We start from the raw sequence: 25,007 nt of genomic DNA, 5'->3' as shown, positions 1-25,007 counted from the left end.
CTGTCTTCTCCTCCGTGTACAAGACTTTTCAAAAGTGTTCAGACCTTGCTCCCGGGGTCATCACTGAGGCCTGTGGTTGGACCTTAGTGGTGAAATGGGTATGCCATGATGACAGAGGGGAGACAGAGATAGCTGGACGCCGCAAGGAAGCCCGCAAGAGGTGATGGTAGCTGAGCATAAATGTTTTTATTTTTTACATCTCTTGAGCCTACATCCCAGAGTAGAATAATTTACTGCAAATCATGTCGCAGCGGCCATTTTGGTTCACCTAAGATGAATCCCAAATTGTGACAATTTGGATTATTTGAAATGAATCCAGCCCGCGGAGAGCCGATTCGCCCAACACTAACACCCTAACTCTCCCACTCCCAGCCATTCAGAGATGCACACAGATCTCTAGCTGGGCTACTACACTATTAAACAGGCAGTCTCTCCCCTGTCCTGGCTATACACATAATGTACCTTTTTGTGTTTATGTTCAGGTATCATTGGGAAGGAGGGACGTCAAGCAGCCAGAAACAGCGACTATGCAATCCCTAAATTCAAGCATTTGAAGAAGATGCTGCTTGTCCATGGTCATTTTTACTATGTTAGAATAGCAGAGCTTGTCCAATATTTTTTTTACAAGGTGAGGATAATTCATCGCAGACAATAAAGCATACAGCACAGCTTGCAGCAGCTAGCTCACACCATAACCTTTTATGTTTGTCTTCCAGAATGTCTGCTTTATTTTCCCTCAGTTTTTATACCAATTCTTCTGTGGATTTTCACAACAGGTCAGTGCTACAACATATTATGTCCTGTAGGTTTTTTGTTACTTTACATTTTTGTCATCTGTGCCCCACAAGAGCTTCATCATTGTACCCTTTGTTGTTGTCTTGCAGCCTTTATATGACACTGCATATCTAACACTGTATAATATCAGCTTCACTTCACTGCCTATCCTGTTGTATAGTCTGATTGAGCAACATGTCAGTATGGAAGTGCTGAAGAGAGACCCAACACTATACAGGTATAGTATATAGACATGAAATGTGAAAATACAGTGTCATGACTGAGGCAGGAATAATTGGCCACAAGTCCCAACCACCAGGGCATGACTTATGGAAACCAGCACTGCAATTCCTACAGAGATAAATGGAAGTTACAGAAACAGCGTAACACAGCTGGGCTGCACTGATCTGTTAGCTTCGGATACGGAAACAGAGTAGCTAAATGTGCTATAGTTTTTGTAGCTTACATTCACTTCTATTGGAGTTATAGAAATAGCACGGAGCAGCACCCTCGGATGTTTCTGTCCTGCGATGGTGGTCAGGACTTACAGTCACTTATTCCAGCCTTGGCAGAAAAGAGATGGGAATAACCCTTTAATATAAAAACTCTACCATACCTGTAAAAATGTCAGCTGCTACTAGGGTCTGAATAGTATACAGACTCAGTTTTAGATGTATCAGCCACTTGTTGGTGGAAGCTTGGGGCTGAGATTTTTTATCCAGAGAAATTGAATATATTGAATACATTATTACAGTAACAGTGGAATAATCTCCCCTCTTTTCCTGGCATTTGGTGATGTAATTGGGGGCCTGCCTAAACTGGCACTGGAGAAACAAATAAAGCTAAGACCCCATGTAACAAGCCATGGCAATAAAAAACTGTGAAAAAAATGCTGCAAAAACACCAATTTTTTTCTGCAGTGTTTTCACAGAAAGTCTATAGAGTTTTCCTTATTACACCTATACGGAAAATGCAAGTGTTTCCGCAGGTGTAATTGAAATCTTGCGATCTTCACAAACATAGCTTTTTTACTGTAAATTTTTAAATGCAATTTGTGGATGGGATTAATCAGAATTGCATCCACTTTGCTAGAGCTGCAAAACGCAGCGTCTTTTGCCGAGCAATTTCTGCTGTGACCAAAACGATGTGTTTTCGGACCGTTGGGCCCCGGTCTCACATTTGGTATTCCCACCGTTGTGAATTATGTATGAATTTTATTAAAAGAGTGAAAAATTTAGAAATAAAACAAATATAAGAGCTATGGTAAAAAATCAGTTGGAATGCAGAGTAGAAACCATAGAAGAAAATACCTTCACTGCATTACTTAAGAGGCTAAGGGTTTTGTGATATATGTAAGATGCTGTGTCAGTGAAATCAGTGGCTCCATATGTCATTATGTCCCACTGGTGTTTCTGTCTTTGCACTGTATACTGTATGTTGGCAGGGTCATTAAATCACAATGAGCAAGTCATTTCCTAATGAAGTCAATACAAATTACTGAGCATATGCATCAACAGGAAAAAAATTGCTATGGCCAGCATTTAACAAGCGATTCTTCTCTTCATACACAGGGACATTGCAAAGAATGCACTACTGCGCTGGCGTCTGTTTATTTATTGGACCTTCCTGGGATTGTTTGATGCTGTCATATTTTTCTTTGGGGCTTATTTTCTGTTTGACAATGCCACTGTGACTAGCAATGGGCAGGTAAAGTTTTGGAAATCGAATGGGGTAACAACCACTAATCATGTAGACAATGAAGGAAGTGAAATATTTCCCTACATATTATAGCCTTGTATGTTCCTTGTGTTTTAGGTGTTGTGTACGCTACATTGTCTTAAGCATTCATTTTATCATTTATCAGAAAGTCATTGTTTTCTGTTCTAATTTACTTTCTAACTCTGTGTTTCCTATTTAAGGATAAGGCCCCATCTAGCATCACAGCATTGCGGTTTTCACAGAAAGTTTGCAGAGGTTTTCTCTGCGGACCTTCTGCTTCAATTATACCTATAAGGAATCTTCTGGCATTTCCATAGGTATAATTGGCAACATGTCCGCTTCACATATTTTACCACACTGTAGGGATGGGATTCGCTATTTCCGTGGCGTTTCCTTCACAGGCAGACCACACTGCTTATGCCACGTGGGGCCTTTCCTTAAAGCATGTTGATGAAAATATTAATGTAATGTAACATGTTCTGAGGCTACATTCTTGCTGCTTCTTGCTTTGCAGGTTACAGTTTATTATCATAGTTGATGATAATAAGTAATTTCTGAGATTATGTGCTTATGTGTTTTGATTTTCATACTTTTTTATTTTATGTTTATGTGTCAAAGCAAAACGGTAGGACAAAAAACATTTTTTTTTGTGGAACTAAAGTGGATGATTTCACTATAAACTCAGTAATTGAGGGGCCACACGGTGGCTCAGTGGTTAGCACTGCAGCCTTGCAGCGCTGGAGTCCTGGTGTTCAAATCCCGCCAAGGGCAAAAAACCATCTGCAAGGAGTTTGTATGTTCTCCCCATGTTTGCATGGATTTCCATCCCATATTCCAAAAAAGAAAAGACATACTGATAGGGAAAAATGTAAATTGTGAGCTCTATGTGGGGCTCAGAATCTACATTTAAAACAAACAAACAAAAAAAAACTTACAATAATTGCACCCACAACAGCAAAGGTTCCCAGAATTTCCAAGGTTGTAAAACAGTTTTAGGCCGTAGGGTGAAAACTGTTGCATATCACAGTCCCTGCAAATTGGATATAGTTAGGGACCAAAAGGAAGGACCGCGCTTCACCAGATGTCAAGAAAAACCAATTTATTAAAGTTCAACAGCAAACGCGTTTCGGGCATACATCGCCCTTCTTCAAGTGCAAAGGAACTGTGTGAATAATAATATAAAACATAGCAAATACACGTCTGAATCTCAAATAAACTAATGTGACAAAATAAATTCAATAAAATTATACATCTCAATTCATAACTCATAGTCCATGAATGTTAGATATCTATAGATACCACATAACATTATTCAGTTCATTAATCATTACATATATAAATATCAGTCACATCACAATAAGGCTACTTTTCCATATTTAGCCAAAGTCCAGAGTTACCTAGGTCTGGACCTGGATATATACTATAGATTAGCAATCAGATATACCTACATATATATATACATACATACACACATACACGTATATATACTCCTACACATACGCACATGTACATATATCAGTTACATCCCAATGGGGTCATTTTGTTCAAATATGGCCATAATCCAAAATTTCACAGGTATAGACCTGGATATATAATATGAACTAGTGCCATTAAGCATATTTGCTTAGACTATTTCAGAAACCACTTAATAAGTGCAATGAGTCAAATTATTCTCTAAATAAAACCAGTGTAAGTTCCAGTGTGGCTTGTTACAATTCACCCCCCAAAAAAAAGGAGAGAGGAGCCTGGATCTAAATAGATCCACTTACCTGCCGTGGTGTATAAGCTTGCCTGGAAGACCAGATGTACGGTCTTCAATAGCAGCAAGCATTTTTATTTCGTTGGTGGGCGTGGAGAGCAAAGACCGCGCCGCCCGGGGGACGCACGCGCACTGTAGTGCACGTGTCTCCCAACTCGGGCAGCGCTCGGCGTCATGAGATGCTCAGTGCGCACGCGCGGGTTGGCTTTCCCACGCATGCACAATGAGAGGCACCCCGTGCCGATGCTTCTATGTGCCGCGCATATACACTGACATCGGTCAGCCGCTCCGACCTAGTGAGCGCTTCAGACAGATGTAAAACCCATTACTTTTGGGTACAATTATAGAAGCTACAGGAATGGATATTGGTATAGTGGATACATTACTAGAAAACCCCTGTTTTGGATATTGGAAAAGTGGATACATTACTAGAAAATCGGCACTTGTATGAGAGAAATAAATATAATAGCACTGGGTTAGTGGCACTACATAAATAAATAATTAAATAAATAAATAGATAATACATCAATAGTACATGCATATGACTGGGCTATTAAAATCTGATGACTGATATTAAAATTAAATAAATAAATACATGGCTGGATCCACATGAGTCAATTAAAGTAAACTATATTGTAAAAGCATTAAAATTACCTGATGGGCTAGAAAATAAATAAATAAAAATAAATAAATGGAGCCCTACAGAATGGATTCCCAAATGGGGTAGGATATAAGGGTTAATTCTGGGAATACCGGTACATACTAAAAATTATATATATATATATATATATATATATATATATATATATATATATATATATATATATATATATATAAGGTTAAACTCAGTCCCAAATTAATATATAAAACAATATAAAATTGATAAATGTGGATTACAAGTTCCTATATATTACTCAATCTACGTGATACAGCAATGGTTAGCAGAATGTGGTATACATAAAATTGGTCAGGTCAGAAAATCACCATTGAATAGTTTATAAAAAATATATATACAGTAAAACCATATGGGAATAGCTGGAATGTTGTTATTTACAGGATATTTTAAGATCCTCCTACATCCTCTAATGCCTCATTAAGGCCTGTAGGGGTGAGTGTGTTCATTTTATATATCCAGTACATCTCTTTTTTGCAGAGGGCATTAAATCTATTCCCACAGGATGAAGGTATATGGTCGATCGGAGTGATTGTAAAATTCTCAAATGATCCATTATGTACTGCAGCTGCATGGCGTGATACGCTGTGTTTGAGGAATTTGTTTACAACATTAGAACGATGTTTATTTATTCTCTCCCTCAAGGTTCTAATGGTGCGGCCTACATACTGTAGGCCGCAGGGGCATTTCAAGACATATATGATAAAGTTTGAAGAACAGGATAAGTGTTGGGAAATGTTGAAAATTTCGCCCGTGGAGGAGCTCTTCACTTCCTTCGTGTTATGTGTAATATTTTGGCAACATTTACACTTGGGGTGAAGGCATTTATAACTGCCTGGAGCAGATCCTCCCCCCTGAGGTTGTTCTGATTCAGTGAGTTGTTTTCTCAATCTGCTTGGTGCTAATGCATTCTTTAGAGTGGAAGCTCTCCTAAAGGTCATCCCAGGTCGCTTTGGTAGTATGTTTTTAAGATATTGGTCTTCACTAAGGATAAACCAGTATTTTTCTAATGTTGAGCGTATAGTGGGATGGGCAGCATTGTACGTTGTTATAAAGTTGTACTTAAATTGCTCCATCTTATTTTTACTTTTAGGGACTAAACAGTCCTTCTGAGAGAACTGCATTGCTCTCTTTTTAGCAGCTTTAACCAAATTTTTGGGGTAATGTTTTTCACGGAATCGATTGGATAGAATATTACTTTGAGTTATGAAGTCTGAGTCATGTGTACAGTTTCTTCGCACTCTTTTAAATTGCCCAAAAGGGACATTGTCTTTCCATTTTTTAAAATGGAGGCTCCTGTAGTCAAGAAGGCTATTACAATCGACTTGCTTAAAGTAAGTTTTGGTTAATATCTTGTTACTTTCGCTGGTGAGGGTTAGATCTAGATAGTTCATTTGTTTTGCATCAGTTCCCCCAGAGAGTCCCCACTGATTATTATTCAGCGTTTCAGTGAATTGCCTGAATTCTGCATCTGTTCCGTTCCAGATAAATACGAGATCGTCTATGAATCTTTTATAAAAAATGATTTTGTGTGACCAGGATGTACTGGATATATAAAATGAACACACTCACCCCTACAGGCCTTAATGAGGCATTAGAGGATGTAGGAGGATCTTAAAATATCCTGTAAATAACAACATTCCAGCTATTCCCATATGATTTTACTGTATATATATTTTTTATAAACTATTCAATGGTGATTTTCTGACCTGACCAATTTTATGTATACCACATTCTGCTAACCATTGCTGTATCACGTAGATTGAGTAATATATAGGAACTTGTAATCCACATTTATCAATTTTATATTGTTTTATATATTAATTTGGGACTGAGTTTAACCTTATATATATACAGTCCTATGAAAAAGTTTGGGCACCCCTATTAATCTTAATCATTTTTAGTTCTAAATATTTTGGTGTTTATAACAGCCATTTCAGTTTGATATATCTAATAACTGATGGACACAGTAATATTTCAGGATTGAAATGAGGTTTATTGTACTAACAGAAAATGTGCAATATGCATTAAACCAAAATTTGACCGGTGCAAAAGTATGGGCACCTCAACAGAAAAGTGACATTAATATTTAGTAGATCCTCCTTTTGCAAAGATAACAGCCTCTAGTCGCTTCCTGTAGCTTTTAATCAGTTCCTGGATCCTGGATAAAGGTATTTTGGACAAACAATTCAAGTTCAGTTAAGTTAGATGTTCGCCGAGCATGGACAGCCCGCTTCAAATCATCCCACAGATGTTCAATGATATTCAGGTCTGGGGACTGGGATGGCCATTCCAGAACATTGTAATTGTTCCTCTGCATGAATGCCTGAGGATTTGGAGCGGTGTTTTGGATCATTGTCTTGCTGAAATATCCATCCCCGGCGTAACTTCAACTTCGTCACTGATTCTTGAACATTATTCTCAAGAATCTGCTGATACTGAGTGGAATCCATGCGACTCTCAACTTTAACAAGATTCCCGATGCCGGCATTGGCCACACAGCCCCAAAGCATGATGGAACCTCCACCAAATTTTACAGTGGGTAGCATGTGTTTTTCTTGGAATGCTGTTTCTTTTTGGACGCCATGCATAACGCCTTTTTTTATAACCAAACAACTCAATTTTTGTTTCCAAAATGAAGCTGCCTTGTCCAAATGTGCTTTTTCATACCTCAGGCAACTCTATTTGTGGCGTACGTGCAGAAACGGCTTCTTTCTCATCACTCTCCCATACAGCTTCTATTTGTGCAAAGTGCGCTGTATAGTTGACCGATGCACAGTGACACCATCTGCAGCAAGATGATGCTGCAGCTCTTTGGAGGTGGTCTGTGGATTGTCCTTGACTGTTCTCACCATTCTTCTTCTCTGCCTTTCTGATATTTTTCTTGGCCTGCCACTTCTGGGCTTAACAAGAACTGTCCCTGTGGTCTTCCATTTCCTTACTATGTTCCTCACAGTGGAAACTGACAGGTTAAATCTCTGAGACAACTTTTTGTATCCTTCCCCTGAACAACTATGTTGAACAATCTTTGTTTTCAGATCATTTGAGAGTTGTTTTGAGTAGCCCATGATGCCACTCTTCAGAGAAGATTCAAATAGGAGATCAACTTGCAATTGGCCACCTTAAATACCTTTTCTTATGATTGTATACATCTGGCTATGAAGTTCAAAGCTCACTGAGGTTACAAAACCAATTTTGTGCTTCAGTAAGTCAGTAAAAAGTAGTTAGGGGAATTCAAATCAATAAAATGATAAGGGTGCCCATACTTTTGCACCGGTCAAATTTTGGTTTAATGCATATTGCACATTTTCTGTTAGTACAATAAACCTCATTTCAATCCTGAAATATTACTGTGTCCATCAGTTATTAGATATATCAAACTGAAATGGCTGTTGCAAACACCAAAATATTTAGAACAAAAAATGATTAAGATTAATAGGGGTGCCCAAACTTTTTCATAGGACTGTATATAATTTTTAGTATGTACCGGTATTCCCAGAATTAACCCTTATATCCTACCCCATTTGGGAATCCATTCTGTAGGGCTCCATTTATTTATTTTTATTCATTTATTTTCTAGCCCATCAGGTAATTTTAATACTTTTACAATATAGTTTACTTTAATTGACTCATGTGGATCCAGCCATGTATTTATTTATTTAATTTTAATATCAGTCATCAGATTTTAATAGCCCAGTCATATGCATGTACTATTGATGTATTATCTATTTATTTATTTAATTATTTATTTATGTAGTGCCACTAACCCAGTGCTATTATATTTATTTCTCTCATACAAGTGCCGATTTTCTAGTAATGTATCCACTTTTCCAATATCCAAAACAGGGGTTTTCTAGTAATGTATCCACTATTCCAATATCCATTCCTGTAGCTTCTATAATTGTACCCAAAAGTAATGGGTTTTACATCTGTCCGAAGCGCTCACTAGGTCGGAGCGGCTGACCGATGTCAGTGTATATGCGCGGCACATAGAAGCATCGGCACGGGGTGCCTCTCATTGCGCATGCGTGGGAAAGCCAACCCGCGCGTGCGCACTGAGCATCTCAAGACGCCGAGCGCTGCCCGAGTTGGGAGACACGTGCACTACAGTGCGCGTGCGTCCCCCGGGCGGCGCGGGCTTTGGTCTCCACGCCCACCAACGAAATAAAAATGCTTGCTGCTATTGAAGACCGTACATCTGGTCTTCCAGGCAAGCTTATACACCACGGCAGGTAAGTGGATCTATTTAGATCCAGGCTCCTCTCTCCTTTTTTTGGGGGGGTGAATTGTAACAAGCCACACTGGAACTTACACTGGTTTTATTTAGAGAATAATTTGACTCATTGCACTTATTAAGTGGTTTCTGAAATAGTCTAAGCAAATATGCTTAATGGCACTAGTTCATATTATATATCCAGGTCTATACCTGTGAAATTTTGGATTATGGCCATATTTAAACAAAATGACCCCATTGGGATGTAACTGATATATGTACATGTGCGTATGTGTAGGAGTATATATACGTGTATGTGTGTATGTATGTATATATATATGTAGGTATATCTGATTGCTAATCTATAGTATATATCCAGGTCCAGACCTAGGTAACTCTGGACTTTGGCTAAATATGGAAAAGTAGCCTTATTGTGATGTGACTGATATTTATATATGTAATGATTAATGAACTGAATAATGTTATGTGGTATCTATAGATATCTAACATTCATGGACTATGAGTTATGAATTGAGATGTATAATTTTATTGAATTTATTTTGTCACATTAGTTTATTTGAGATTCAGACGTGTATTTGCTATGTTTTATATTATTATTCACACAGTTCCTTTGCACTTGAAGAAGGGCGATGTATGCCCGAAACGCGTTTGCTGTTGAACTTTAATAAATTGGTTTTTCTTGACATCTGGTGAAGCGCGGTCCTTCCTTTTGGTCCCTAACTATATCCTTCACACCTTCGGTGAACAGGACCCAGTCGCTCAATCACCTACAGGGAGGAACCCCCTAGAATTGGTTTCCAGGCTTTTACAGTAGTTGTGAATTCTTCACAACTCTACCAGGTGAGAGTGCACTTAAACCTGCTACTACACCTTTAATTTAACAATACTTCACCATATACAGCTCGGTGCTGTTTTTTGTTTTTTCCCTGCAAATTGGATGGGATTCTAGCAAATCACATCCACACATTGCAGAAAAAATATGTGAAATGTTGCAGTTTTGGAAAATGCAGAATGTCAATTATACCTATGGAAACGTTGACGGTTTTCCTATAGGTATAGCTGAAGCAGAAAGTCCTCAGACACCTCTGTGGACTTTCTGTGAAAACCACAAACTGTTTCCACCAAGTTTTCTCCTGCAGTGCTTTTTGCTGTTGCCCATTACGCGGACCCTTATCCTTAGACTAAGGCCCCAAATGCATCGTTTTTAGTTGCAGATTTTAATGTGTTTTTTTGAGCTAAAGTCAGAACTAGATTGAGTATAAGGTAGAAATATAAGAGCTTCCTAGATGTTTGCCATTCCATTTGTAGTCATACTTGGTTTGGGGTCAAACTCTGTAACAAAAAAAAGCTGCGTTTCCACAATGTGGGGATTTAGTAATAATGTTTATTACATGGGGAAAAGTCCACCAGGATACGATCAATGGATATGAGTAAAGCCAAAAAGTAAAATCGAAACACGCGAATAAACCTTTAGACCTCATGGCCCAAAGACTCCATACTGGTCACTTAAAAAAATCATCTAGTTAAAAAAATAACTGGCATATCACATCTCCCAAAATAGAGTTTTAAAACATTATAAATAAACCCCAAAAACCAAAATAGAAGGTGTTCCTAAAGACAAAATTGCACTAGTAATAGAGGCAAAACTATATGAAAAAAAACTCTCAAACTTCTTCTGGGGGCCATAATATAACACCTTGGTACAAACAGTGTAACTCTCCTTAGTCAATGGCCACTTTTATCACTGGTCCCATTTTGCATTGATACATAGACTTCCAGTTTTTACATGTTCTGGTTTATTTTCTTGTTTCTGTTGTGCTGTGCATTTTTATGTTTCTGTTTCTTTTGCTTTTGCCACTGTTGCTTTCATCAGATCTTGACAACCAACACGTATATGGTAAGAGTCTGCCATTTTGATATGCCGTGCCTTTCTGCCACTATTTTTATTAGGTGCTTCTAGCTAGAAAATCTTATTGTGTCTAAGGTTTTTTTTTATACAGTAACAGTTTCAAACACAATATCATACATCCGATTTGGATATGTATGTGTGTTTGTGTGTGTGTGTGTGTGTATATATATTTATATATATCTGTATGCCGTGTTTGATAAATATTTGGATTAATATAGGGCAAAATATTGCTAAAAATCAGTGTCACATTACAATATTCCATTGTGTCAAGTATAATGGTGACACTCTAGTTAAAGGGGCTCTATCATTGGGAAAAGTCATCTTATCACATCCTTGCATAGCCTTTAGAAAGGATATTCCACACTTACCTTTAGTATGTAAATTTCCTCAGTGGTTTTTGAATAATTCCATTTTATTCATATGCTAATTAGACTGGGTGCACGATGCATTGTGCACCTTCTTTGCGATTGTTTCCTATGGGTATACACAGCACAGGTTGCTGCTGCTGATGACTCAGTTTCCTATTTGCACACACACATAGGAGATAATAGCAGAGAGGAGGCTGCTGGGAACTTCCTGCGCTGGCTGGAAGCTAATTAGCATATGAATAAAAACGGACTTATTCAGAGACCACTGAGGCAATTTACATACAAAAGGTAAGAGTGGAATAGCCTTTCTAAAGCCTATGCAAGGATGTGCTTAGTTAAAAATGACTTTTACCAATGATAGAGCCCCTTTAAATTAACAACTTGGCTAGGGTGGCCATGCTTCAGCACTCTTTGATCGTGGTATCTAAAAAGTTAATCTGCCACCACTAGGTTTATCAATAAATCCAGCAGATAGAGTCAGGTTTCTGTGCCTGCTCCATCGTAGTATCATACTATTATGAAGCTAGAATTCATTTTTTGCTTTATACAATGGAATAGTAAAGTTCTGAGCAATAAAGGGGTTTCCCACCAAAGCAAATTATCCCCTAGCCATAGAATAAGAGATTACTTGCAAATTAGTGGGAATCCAACAACTTAGACCCCAACTAATCAGCAGAATATGGGACCTTTGTCCCTCATTCTGAATGGAGCTGTGGTTAGGCAGTGCACATACCGCTCCATTCATTTCAACAGGAGTACCAGAGATAGCTGAAGGACTTCACAATTTTCGGAGCTCCCATTGAAATGAATGGAGTACTATGCACCATTCAGATAGAGTCACAAAAGTCCCTTCTCCTGATCAATGGGGGTCTGAACAGTTAGATCACCACTGAATTGTAAGTTATCTCCTATTCTATGGGGATCAAAACCTTAAAGGATTATTTTATTAAGGCTAGGTTCACATCTGTGTCGGGCTCTCCATCTTTCGGGTCCACTAGGGGATTGGTAAAATTGCTTTCACAAACAGACATACTATAATAGGGGCTGCTGTGTTGATGGTGTTTTCATACTGAAAACAGCAGAGATAAAAGTTCTTTGTGCTAGTCTCTTTTCTCCACTGATTTTTGGCGGTCTTGGTGGCACAGATATGAACTTAACCTAAGTTTTGCAATATTTTGGTCCCACTCCAGTTGTCTTGGCCACCACTTAGAATCTTGCATACTGTGCTTTAATTTTATAGTAACAGCACATCTGTTTCATGTTAATGATTCACAAGAGGGTATTCCAGATTCACAATATAGGTGGCCCATCAGTGGCGTAACTAGGAATCGCAGGGCCCCGTGGCGAACCTTTGACATGGGCCCTCCCCGACCGATGCCCAAGACCCCGACCGACCCCCCCCCCCCTGCATTCCTGCGCACACTATTATGCCCCATAGTTGCCCCTGCACACAGCATTATACCCCATAGTGGCCCCTTCACACAGTATTATGCCCCATAGTTGCCCCTGAACACAGCATTATACCCCATAGTGGCCCCTGCACACAGTATTATGCCCCATAGTTGCCCCTGCACACAGCATTATACCCCATAGTGGCCCTTGCACACAGTATTATGCTCCATAGTGGCCCCATCACCCAGTATTATGCCCCATAGTGGCCCCATCACCCAATATTATGCTCCATTGTGGACACCCATTAACAATTATTATAATCTGGGGTCTTTTCAGACCTCAGAGTATAATAATCGGAGACCAAGAGGGGGATACAAACATAAACACTGTTACTTACCTATCCCTGTGCTCCCCGCTGTCGGCTATCTTCAGTGACATCAGGGATATCATGTGACCGGGGGCCTGCGTCGCGATGCATAAGGATGCAGGCCCCAGTTATGTGACGTCTGAAACATCACACAAGTAGGCCCCGAAACCTTTGCGGAGCGTGGAGAGGTAAGTAACACTATTTGTTATGTTCGCTTACCTCTCCCAGGCCTCCGATCATTACACTCGGGGGTCTGAAAAGACTTCTGAGCATAATAATGATGTTTGCGGGGCCCGCGGTGTCACTTACCGATCCCGACCTCTGCCAGGATCGGTAAGTAAGTAGGGCCCGTTACCGGCTGGAGTAACTCCAGCCCGTAACGGCCTATTTAAAGAAAAAAAAATGCAGCAGTGGCGGCTGTCTCCGGGCACCCTAATGTCCCGGGCCCTGTGGCAGCTGCCTCCGCTGCTTTCCCGGTAGTTACGCCACTGTGGCCCATCCTATATGTGGCGATTCAAAGTATTTGATTCGAGTGAGATTGAGTACAGGTGTATGGAACAGTGCAAACAACGAATATGATTCTGTGCTTGCTTGAGCACTGCAGCCCCTTCAAACATCTGATCCACAATCTGATATTGAAAGCCTATCTTAAGCATACACTATCAATATGGTATGTGGTCCCTTCAGTCCCCTGCTTTAATACTTCATTCACTTCAGGTAGTTTCCTGATGTTCCAGGGGTTTTCTGACTTGCATACACTGATGACCCATCTTCAGTATGCATCAGCAATATCACTGAGGGTCTGACACTCGGTACCCCCACCATTCAACTGTTCTCAGCAGCCTCCAGTGACGGGTTTCAAAGCCCTTCTGATGTGACATTGATGATGTATCTACAGTATCAATTGGAAATTTTTTCAGTAGTGTAATACATTTTGCTATTACCATACAAAATAAGTTTTCAGTGAACTAAGCCATGAAATCTTTAATAATTGTGTCAGCATTACTGGTCTACAAAGTGTGATCTGCTATGATGAGTGATGTCTCCTTGCAGCAGCTTATACCTAATATTAAGTATGCCATCATGTAGTAACTTATTTATTTTGTGTCATATTAACTAGATGCTGGGAAACTGGACATTTGGGACTCTGGTCTTTACTGTCCTGGTATTTACGGTGACACTGAAGGTAATGTTGGTTAAGTTACTGAAATTCAAGCAACTGAAATAAAGTAGAAAAGGCAATAAGTTCTTTCAAAAATATGAAACTTTTGTATTTGGCTGTAAATTATGTTTTAGCGTCATATTTCCTCTCTTAATTTTTTATGTGTACTAATACAACATGAGGTCATATTAAATGGAGTATGGATTGGTATTCTTAGGATATTGTCCAGTCTAGACATCACTGGCTCGTTGTGCAGACTATTGTGAATAAAGTTGGGTATACCCTAACCTTACATTTATAATAAATGATTAGAAAATTACTAAATGTTCTGTGTATCAAAGAGCTTGTCCTGGAATAGACAGGACATATCTTCTCCAGAGCAAAAAGGATTGGGAAGTTAAGTCTGTCAGCATTTCATGTTTATGAAAATTTGGAAAAGTTGGGGTATTCCTTCCCTTGCAAGGTCTTCACTCTGATCTAGATAACCACTCCTAACTACAGACAAAGTGTAATAGATGATGTCACGTCAAGCAATGTGGGGTTGGGGGGGACAGCCGGGCAGCGGTTAGGGTCGGTTATCTAGATCAGAGAGTGAATCCCCGGCAGTAGAAGAATTAGATGGTCACATGGACCACACAAAATTGGCGGGTTCAGATGATACACATCTGATGTGTATAGTCAGCTTTATTATGGTAGCACATTAAATATATTAAATCAGTGTTTCTTCCTTTCCTTTCTTTTTCAGCTTGCACTCGATACACAATATTGGACGTGGATAAACCATTTTGTTATTTGGGGATCACTTGTTTTCTATATTGTTTTTTCCTTGCTTTGGGGAGGAATTGTCTGGTAAGTTTTGTTATACAGTGCTTGGATTTCTAAAAACATGCAAACTTATGACATATGACCTTACCTAGAATATTATGTACACTTGTAAAATGTATAATATTGTTCACCAGTCATTCAATAGAAGAGGAATGACTGTGAACAATGAAAATATAGACAACTTTAATTTACTTTATTTATTATCAGTAATGTTCCTTAGATATTTCCAAAGCACTGGATCTAGTTTATCATGCCAATCTCTTTCCACTGGGCGATCTATAATTGTGCAAATTATTCTGTGCATCTTAAATCTGTATCTTATACAGTACTTACAATAAAATAGTTACAGCTACAGTGTAAATAGTGCAGCTACTGTGCCCATCCTTTGTTTTAGGTCCATCCTTTATGGACATTTTATTTTTTTTATACTGTGTGAGTGGACTCTTTATAGAGTGATATAAGAGCTACTGTATGTGGGTACTCTGCACCAATGAGACTTCTCTCCTCTGCTGCCCTTCTTCCCCTTTTGCTCAATATCAACAGAAAATTTCAGTTGCAATAGTAAAGTAAAAGTACATTCAGTGACAAAAAAAAAATATGCACACAGATAGAAATGTTGGATTGCTTGGCATTCAGTTATATCTCATGCATGCTAAATGTTATGCAGTTATGTAGACAGATATGTAAATGATTACAGGTGTGGTCTGATTAGTTACTGGGTCTTGACATGTAAGGGCATAAAAGTGCTTCCTACACAGCCCTATAAAAAGGCTCTCAGAGGCTTCTTTTGGGTAGTGTATCTCTTGGCAAAAGATTGTTACCGTAATTGTTAGTCATGCCTTTACAACAGTTTCAAAGACATACTGTTTCATTGAAAGACTTTGAAAGCGGGTGCATCATTGGACTGAGAGAAACAGGATGGCTATTTTGACAAATTGCCCACCATTCAGACCTTTCTGATGTAGGAGGTGTTGGGAGCAGTAGTTACAGACATAACTCGATCAAGCTCTGGCCTGCCCAGATAGACCACCAGTAGAGATATCGTTTGAACTACTGACTAACATAAGCAGCTCTTGATGTTTCCTTGTCCACAACAAGATACTTTCTTTACATATTCCTGTTTCTGCCTAGAGTATTCCCAGGAACTTAGCAGAAGAAGAACATTTCTTGTTGCGAAGTATCTTGCCATTGTCACCTTACATGTCCCAGTTTCAGCTAGGCACCGTTGCCTCTGTGGTGTTGTGAATGAGAATCCTGGACTGCTATGACCTGGAACTGTATTGTTTTTAGAGACAAACCCAGGTTCTGATTGGGATTTGAAGACCGCAAAGTTTGAGTATGGAGGTCTTATGGTGACCACTTCAATCGTGTCTTTGGTGTCAAGTGACACACTGGCCCAGTGACCGATGTGATGATCTGGGGAACCATTGTATATAACAGGTGGTCACCTCCAGTAGTAATACCAGGAACAGTAATGTAATGCAGATCATTTTTTCAGCCAACTACCAGTAGGATAATGCTCGCCCACAAACAACAAGAGTTTCCCAGGAATGCCTTTGTGAGATTGCAACACTTCCCTGACCTGATTGGTGGCCAGATTTATTGTCACTCAAGCATTTATAGACCCAGCATGGACACCACCTTCAGCAACCTACAGGATCTACAGGTCCAGCTACAATGTCTTTGGACAAATGTACCGCAGGATAAAATATGGAAACTGTATGCCCAACTATATCTCATCCAGGCTAGAGGAGGCACAACAAGGAAATCCTCTTGTCAAGCGTACAGTTTTCCCCAATAAATGTATCCTTGAGTATAATCTAAGTAAATTGTATATTTTCCCCGTAGTATTGATAATCTAAAGTTTATTGAAAAGAATTACCTGTGTTGCCATTTCTGGCTTCAGCTTGCATCGTTTACACCACAGTAGACATTATTTCCTATATTACTTAATTGTCTAAGACATTTTGCACTCCATAAATAACTTTTTCAAGTTTTCTTATTTCTGGGTGTTATAAGCAAGGCACTGTTGTGGCCTTGTGGCAGTAAAGTTTCACTTGATGTCTGGGTTTGCATGAAAGCCTGAGAGACATGTATGAATTATTAACACTTGCTGTACTTTACCTGGCATGCTATTATTCTATTCCAGTATTGTGTTACAGGTGCTTCATGTCTTGCATTGTCAGTGTCTGAAAACTGCTGTTTATGTCTTCAGGAAATATAATTTTTATTCAAGGGTATAAAAGAAACTTATAATACTTTTCAGCCTGGAATCTTACTCATACTTATTGTCGGCATTGATACCTACACAGTTAATACGTAACGATCACAGAAGTCATATAACCAACATAAAACTTGAAACTGAATACATTTCTAGATAGCAATGCTATAAGGTTTGGACCTCAATGAGCAAGCATTTTTTCGTTTCTTTTTTTAGTACAATGATCATTACTTCTTTTTTCTATCTATGTAGCTACATGCGAGCTTGTAAGCCACAACAACAATAAGGTTGTCTATGAAAGCATAATACTGTAATGTACCACGGAATGAATGTGTTCAGAGTACAATAACACAGCTAGCCCCTGACCCAGCCTTGCCAGCAACTTCAGACATGTTTAAATATAAGTAAGGGTAAGTTCACACGGAGATTTTTGGTCAGGATTTTGAGGCCATATTCGACTCAAAATCCTTACCAAAAAGACGACTCTGGGAGACGGCTCCTGGCTTGCTCTGGCTCCCAGAAAAAGAAGCAAGGTGCTCATTCTTCAGGCCGGAGCGCACAACTGGGTGCCGGTGCAGTGCACTGGCATTCAGTAGCAGCTGCCTGTTTTTTGGAGGCCGCCTCAGGTTCTAGTCCAAAAAGCCCCGTCTGAACTTACCCTAAGGCTGCATTCACACTGAGTAATGCTGGCGTTTTTGTGCTTATTTTTGCACATAGAGCCGCGATAACGCCGAGTATACGCCGCGTTTGCACCATTCAACGCGACCGCAAAATAGCGCGGCGTTAAGTGCAAAAATAAGCACAAAAAACGCCAGCGTTACTCAGTGTGAATGCAGCCTAAGTCTGCCTCCAGCTGGTCCAGGGCTCAGGGCTGCAGACACTTTCCAGCAAGTAAAACCTGGCCCAAGCCCAACCTCCTTACAAGCAGATCTAACTAATGACAGGCAGGAAAACACTAGCTAACCATGAGGGTATTGCTCCCCAGTTCCACCAACTGGTCACTCTCATCATTGGGAAACATTTAGTTAAAAGATTTTCCCAGGCAATCAAAACAATGTTATGGCAGCTGCACTGGAGAAGTAAGTGTTGGCTGTCTGCCAGACTGCTTGGCATGTTGTGGTCTAGCAAATTTCTAGTAACAGAGCAGGGCCTCAAGTTGGGAACCTTTGACCTAAAGAATACTTTGTTATAAACATGAAAGTTTATATTCTCTTTGTAAAACCTAGAATTCAGGAAGGGAGGGAATGGAGTGGACTGTAGCTTCTGAGACAGCATAAGGAAAATGAGAGCCGTAGGGTGTAAAACCTCTGACTAGCACAGAGTGTACAGCACAACTGTTACAGGACATCAGATACAACCTGTCTACTCTGCAAGCATGAAGAGAGAAAAGTTTTCTTTCTCCATGTTTGTTGAGTGAGTCGTCTATTCCTGGTGTAATGTAGAGTCTTTGTGTGCGCTCTAGAATAATCACAAAGGATTCAGGTAGGGAAAGGCATTGATTTTTGTCCATAATCAAACCTCTAGGGTTTTTCCATGTTCATTTGCATAGTGACTTTTAGTCGTCTCCTCCCTTCCTTCCAATACATTTTAAAGCGTACCTGAGTTTTCTTTAAAAGTTTAAATGAGTGCGATGACTTTCTGAGCAGTCTGATCTATGGCTATATAAGTCTTCATACATGATGTCCTATCAATTTTTCTGCTGCTAATAACCCCATTATGGCTGCAGCTCATTTTGCAGGAGTAGTCTACCCCATATCCATTACTATTACTAGTATCTAACTGGTTTCTTTACATGTCAGGAGTAACTGTAAAAAAAGCTAAGTTCACACTAGCGTTCATTGAGTCAATCCCCTATTCCACTTAAAACATGCAGAGAGGAAAGCAAGGAACCAAGCAAAGACCCAGTGGACCCCATTATAGTCCATGGGTAACTACTTTTTTAAGTGGATAGGGTTTCTGTTTTTCGGTTACCTGAAGAACAGAAACCCAAATGCTAGTGTGGACCTAGCGTTAACATAATATTGAGGGACACTGGACTCCATATCCAGGCTAAGTCTAGAAATTCAGGAAGGCTGCTTGCTGTCTATTATACCATCCCATCAGTAATAACACAATCAGCTATTCAGAAGTATATATACTCTCTTTACATTGGACTAGGGGGCTGTGAGAAGCTGTAGACCTCCTTGTGTTGAAAGGTTGTTGGCTGTGAAGAGAGCTGTCCTCAACGCCACTCACTGTGCCCCATCCTGAACTTGCTGCTTTCTACAAAGGGAATTCCCTAGTAAAAGGTAGCAGACAGAAAATTTGCAAGAAGGGAGACACCTTGTAACAGTAATTTTAGAAAGGTTTTTCAGGCAAAAAACATGTAAACTACATTACGTTTTGGTCTAGAATCTCATGCTCTATTACTGCAAATGAGAATAAGTCATCTTCAAAGTTAATGACCATTTGAAAAGAAAGAAGAAATAATTGCACTATAAAAATAAAACTTCTACCATAAAAATATTGCGTAACTAATGCATTTTCTTCTTATTTCAGGCCTTTTCTCAATTATCAGAGGATGTATTATGTTTTCATGCAAATGTTGTCCAGTGGTCCTGCATGGCTGGGCATTATACTCCTTATTACAGTCAGTCTCCTCCCTGATGTTCTCAAGAAGATCATATGCAGGCAATTGTGGCCTACACCTACAGAAAGGATCCAGGTAAGCTACCCTCACATAGCTACTAATAGTTTGCTTTTGGTTTCATTATTATTTCCTTTGTATTCTGTATAATAATAAGATATGTGTCAGGATTTTAGTATCAGAGTTGTATAACAAGGCAGCAAAAAGTTTGGAAGGTTGTTGTAGCCATCATAGACATAATTCAGACACATTGTAACATGTTTTGTATTCAATGAATTTTCCTAGCAGTATCTTTGCCTGCACTTGCAGTCTGTAAGCTAACAGCTAACAATGCTTCCCTTATATGCATTAGAAGAGTAGGTTGATACTGAGATACTGTTATTTGCTTCTAGCCTATATGACTTGCAAGTTTAATGTGATTTGTAACCAAAGCCTGTACGCTGAAAGAAAAGCTCAATATTTAGTACATGTGAAGAACATATAGTATGTAACAGAGTCTGACAGCAGGTAATAATCTAAAGCCAATAATATTTCTTTATATAAACGAAGTTGTGGGTGTTAAGAAGTACATTGTATATTAAGAATACTGAGATCATACCTATTCACATGTGTTATTGAGCTTTTATTTCAGATTAGATTAATATGTGTTAGCATTGCTTTAGAGTTTAATGAAACATCCCTTGTGTTTCTTTCTCCTTCTGCTTCTTTCCTATCCTGTCTCCTACCTGCTTTGCATAAATAACTGACCCCTTGCTTACACATTGCACGTGGGCACCTGCTGCCACCTTCTGGGGAACTCACAGACTAAACAACCGTGCCTTTCTGTTGAGCAGTCCACCATCTTTATGCTCTCTCAGACCACCACCAATATAACTTTCTAATGGACCTAAAGGTGATACTTTTTTCCTGACTTTTTCATGGATTTCCAGACTATTTTTCTATGTTTCTGTTTCTAAAGGTGCCAGTCTCTTACATAGAAATCAATTTACCATAAATACCTGCTGTATAGACTAGGAGCACTCATGATTGTTTCTAGGTATATTGTACATGCTACAGTATTAACAAAATACATATGGAAAATGTTCTTAAAATATGGAGAATGGAGAAACAACTAATAGAAATTTATGTGCCAAGACGATAGAACATTCCAGTTCTTTCCAGATGTAGATGTAGGATGTCTGACAACTATGGATACATGAGATAGCTACGCTTCATTGGAATGCATAAAATGGCATCAGTAGGCACAAAGAATTTCAGTCTATAGCAAGTTTTGATTATTTTTGACATATCATACCAGGCATGCAATAGTAAAATTCCATAGAAGTTTTTTACATATTGAGTGTGTATCATCCTAGTTATATTTTTGTTGTCAACATCCACCACATTTGGTTCTCTACATTTGCATGTTTATAGACAAGGATATTATTTGGCTAGCAGCTATCTAATGCATGTGAGCGGCAAATGCCAGTTCCTCATATACAAGTGTATATTATACTATATCCATATTGTAGATAGAAGTTATTTCATTAACAAATAGATAGATATTGAGGACTACATCATTCAGAAAAGTTGAGCAATGTTTACATGGGGTAGATTTGTCTTGAGGATTCCATACCTGCAAACAAAAGTTCAAACCTTCCCTCTATCAACATAGTTTATAAATTTTGTCACAGTCAGCAGGATGTGGACCCCCTGTGCCAATTAACCACCCAGCGGGTCCATATCCTGCTGGGACACTGCCAGAGCATAAGGGGAGCTTGACTTCATTGAAGGAGGATTACTGTGTCACTGCGTCTTTGAGTGGTCCCAGTAGATGTAGTGGCTGGCAAGGGCCAGAGAGACACCAGTGCAGAGCCCCAATGGGTCAGACAGGCAAGGTATAGACAAGGAATCATCCAAGAATCAAAATATGGGTCAAAATACACATCAACAGAAGCAAAAAAAATAAAAAAAAATACAGCAGACAAAATTTAGCAGCAAAGGAAAGAACCTAAGGCTGGTCTTACACGACCATAATGCTTTTACGGTCCACATGTTGCTGATCAGCAACACTAGTTGCTGATCATCAACATAGACTCCACAGATGCCCGTAAACTGCCGCACTCACCCATAGAGTTCTATGGGCGAGTCCGTGCATTGCCGTGAATTGCGGCCATTACGGACATGTTCTAAAAACTGTGGACCTCAGTTGCAGCCCGGCACACCACGGATAAAATATCCGGTGGTGTAAGAGGCCGCATTGAGTATAATGTGTCCGCAAACGGTCTGCAATTGAAAACCCTCAATTGCGGGCCATTTGCGGTCTTAAACTACGGTCATGTAAGACCAGCCTAATTGCCAATGAGCAGAACCTAATTCCTCAGGATCTCATGTTGGGGCTAAGCAGATCTAAATAGCCAAGGAAACTCAGGGACTAGCTGGGGACATATTGTGACTGGTCGTTTGAGATGGCAAGAAGGCCAAAGTATTCCCTAAAGGCAGAACAGAGCCAGAAGGGGGGGTGTACACACGCAAAACATGTGTCACAACAGTGCAAAGAGTGATGGATTCAGTCCCAGTCGAATAAGCGAGTGAGTTGACTGAGACCCATTGGCTTTACCATTTTTATTTGCTGATCCTTTTGTTTCCCCAGAGATTTGTAGTGTCACAGGTATCTGAAAGCCACGCTTCTTCCCCTTCACTATTAACATGCTTGGCTTGTTCAGCCTGACTTAAGGTGCATGTTAATGTGCATGTCAGGCTGATAGCTATTCATGCATCTGTGTAGATTTAGGCTCTATTCAGATCACTTTTTTTACATCCTTTTAAAGGATAGAAAAACGGACGCAAATGGCTGCAAACTGTCGGCATCTCTTTAGATAGACATCTATGTAAAAAAAAATGTTTTCATTTCTGTCTGGTTTTTTTTGGACAAACACAAAAATACGGTATACTAAGTGTTTGGGATCTGTTTTTTTTGTTTGTTTTTTTAACATTGATGTCCATGTAAATGGATGAGACATGTCAGAAGAGGTGACAGGTCCTCTTTAATACTGATAATGCACACATTCATAATACACACATTCAGTTCATTAGAGAAGGTCATTTGTAGAATAAGTATAATAACCATGATTGTCGTCATTTTCACCGCATGTTGATTTTCGTACACTGCTTGGGTGTGTGTCGATTATTGTTTAATGGCTACTTGCCAGTATAATACATCAGATCATGATCACTGCCAGTGGGAGTAGAAGGCTTGGCTGAAAACAGCAAAATCTTTGGAGGATTTATATGCCTTTGAGATCACTTTTATTTCTGTCTGCTTCTATTATTTAAGGCTTTGCTTCTATCTTGCAAAGAAATGTTCTGAAGCAATCTTTATGCTTGCTTAAAAAAATTAACTAACTTTACGCTATAGCTCAAAAACAAAGGAGACACCAGAAAAAAGAAGCATTAGTCTTGCTATGTCAAAAATATAATATACATATTGTACTTTATTGTATTTTACAGGTTTCCAGGTTTTCCCCCTTCTTTATTCATAAGTTCATAGGTTTGGTCAGCAGAGGGTAGTATTCATGAACAAACATGATAGTGTGAATATAGAACTAAATATAGCAAATAATACAATAAACTATTTGCTATTTTTACGTAATAGCAAGGAATGGAGCAAACCCTGTGGAGCTTGGGGAGGTGTATGTAAAAAAAATCCAAAAAACTCCCTCTTTGTTCAGTCTCGCACCATGGTCTGGAAGTCCCGGTAAGGAACTGATGACATATGAGAGTGACGTCACCAGCTCCTTACCAGCGACTGCCAAGACCACTGACTGGTCTCAGCTGTTAAGTGGAGCGCAGGACTTCCAGCAGAACATGTGAGTATGCTAGTTTATTCTTAAATTTACACTTCCCCCAGCCTCCACAGGGTTGCTTCAATTCCTGTACAATCATTTTAATGTTCACAGAGATGATTGTCAGGTAACTTTAAACCAGCTACCAAGGAACTCAAGTGTTAACCAGTTGGGAAAATCCCTGCTTTTCCGGAATGGGACTGTATTTGGTACATGCGAGACCATCAGGTGGAGTTCAGGAGACCAGCTATTCAATTGGTAGTTCTGGTGGCAGTAGACTTGGTGTATGTTCTCAAAAAGACAGAACATACTGCCATACTCATCCTCAATAAGACACATCATACACTCATGCATGTTCAGATCTTAGTTTTTTTCCTCATCCTTACAGAAGATATTGAAACAAAATTTGGACATTGAAAGGAGACTTCTGGAAGATTCCAGTGCTGTTGACAGATAAGTTCAACAAATACTCTGAATAGGTAACCATAATATATAGGTGTGACCGGAGTGTATTTTGTATTTTCCTTCTCGTGTGATAAAACTCTGGACATTTCTCCTCCAAACGTTTTGCTGTGAGTGACATCATGTTCACAAACATGTTTTCCTTCTTCCTACTTCATACGTGGAATATTAGAGTAAAATAGCCCTGTAATAGTGTGTCTCTTGCATAATAGTGTGATATTGCTTCCCACAGTAAAGCATTGAATTACATTTTCCGTTGTTTTGGAAAATACGGACTTGCTGTTGACAGATCTACTGTATAGTTCCTAATATTTGTATCTGTCTAGTTCTTCGAATATATATTGTTGCCTTACTTTGAATGGCCTGGAAAGGATAGGGGGGGGGGGGGGTTGAATTATTTGTTAACTTCTTAATAGCTACATAGCACACATCTACAAACATCTGAAACAAAGCGACACCATACACCATGCAGCCTTCAGGTATTCATAGATTGATCGTGTGACTTGGATGTTCATGGTTTAATATTCATTATATATTCATGTTTTACTGGAATTAGAATCAACTTAGGGATAGAATGAGATCCATCAACAGCAGGAGTTGCAATTTCCTTTATTGCACACTATTTTGCAGATAGTTTGTGAGACGCAGAACTCCCAGGTTAAAACTGTAGTGTCTATGAAAAATACCGCTCT

The 25,007-nt window shown here is 39.3% G+C and overlaps 1 protein-coding gene across 9 annotated transcripts in view; it reads left to right on the top strand.

Moving 5' to 3' along the window:
* Positions 1-25,007, top strand: part of ATP11A (ATPase phospholipid transporting 11A) — a 140,485-nt gene that overhangs the window by 104,549 nt on the left and 10,929 nt on the right. For 5 of the 9 annotated variants that reach the window (XM_075265230.1, XM_075265225.1, XM_075265224.1 and 2 more), the window contains exons 22-29: positions 483-628; positions 717-776; positions 885-1,012; positions 2,346-2,481; positions 11,033-11,056; positions 14,316-14,381; positions 15,103-15,206; positions 19,942-20,107. In XM_075265230.1, coding sequence (XP_075121331.1) covers positions 483-628; positions 717-776; positions 885-1,012; positions 2,346-2,481; positions 11,033-11,056; positions 14,316-14,381; positions 15,103-15,206; positions 19,942-20,107 — 830 coding nt within the window. Of the gene's footprint in view, positions 1-482; positions 629-716; positions 777-884; positions 1,013-2,345; positions 2,482-11,032; positions 11,057-14,315; positions 14,382-15,102; positions 15,207-19,941; positions 20,108-20,832; positions 20,922-25,007 lie in introns of all 9 variants that reach the window. The other 4 variants (XM_075265226.1, XM_075265228.1, XM_075265231.1 and 1 more) reach the window with 3 other exon arrangements.

This window comes from Leptodactylus fuscus, chromosome 2 (assembly GCF_031893055.1).
Source record: "Leptodactylus fuscus isolate aLepFus1 chromosome 2, aLepFus1.hap2, whole genome shotgun sequence".
NCBI classification, from domain to species: Eukaryota; Metazoa; Chordata; class Amphibia; order Anura; family Leptodactylidae; genus Leptodactylus; species Leptodactylus fuscus.
Note: the sequence above shows the minus strand (reverse complement) of the source record. Positions and strands in the feature narration are given on the sequence as shown.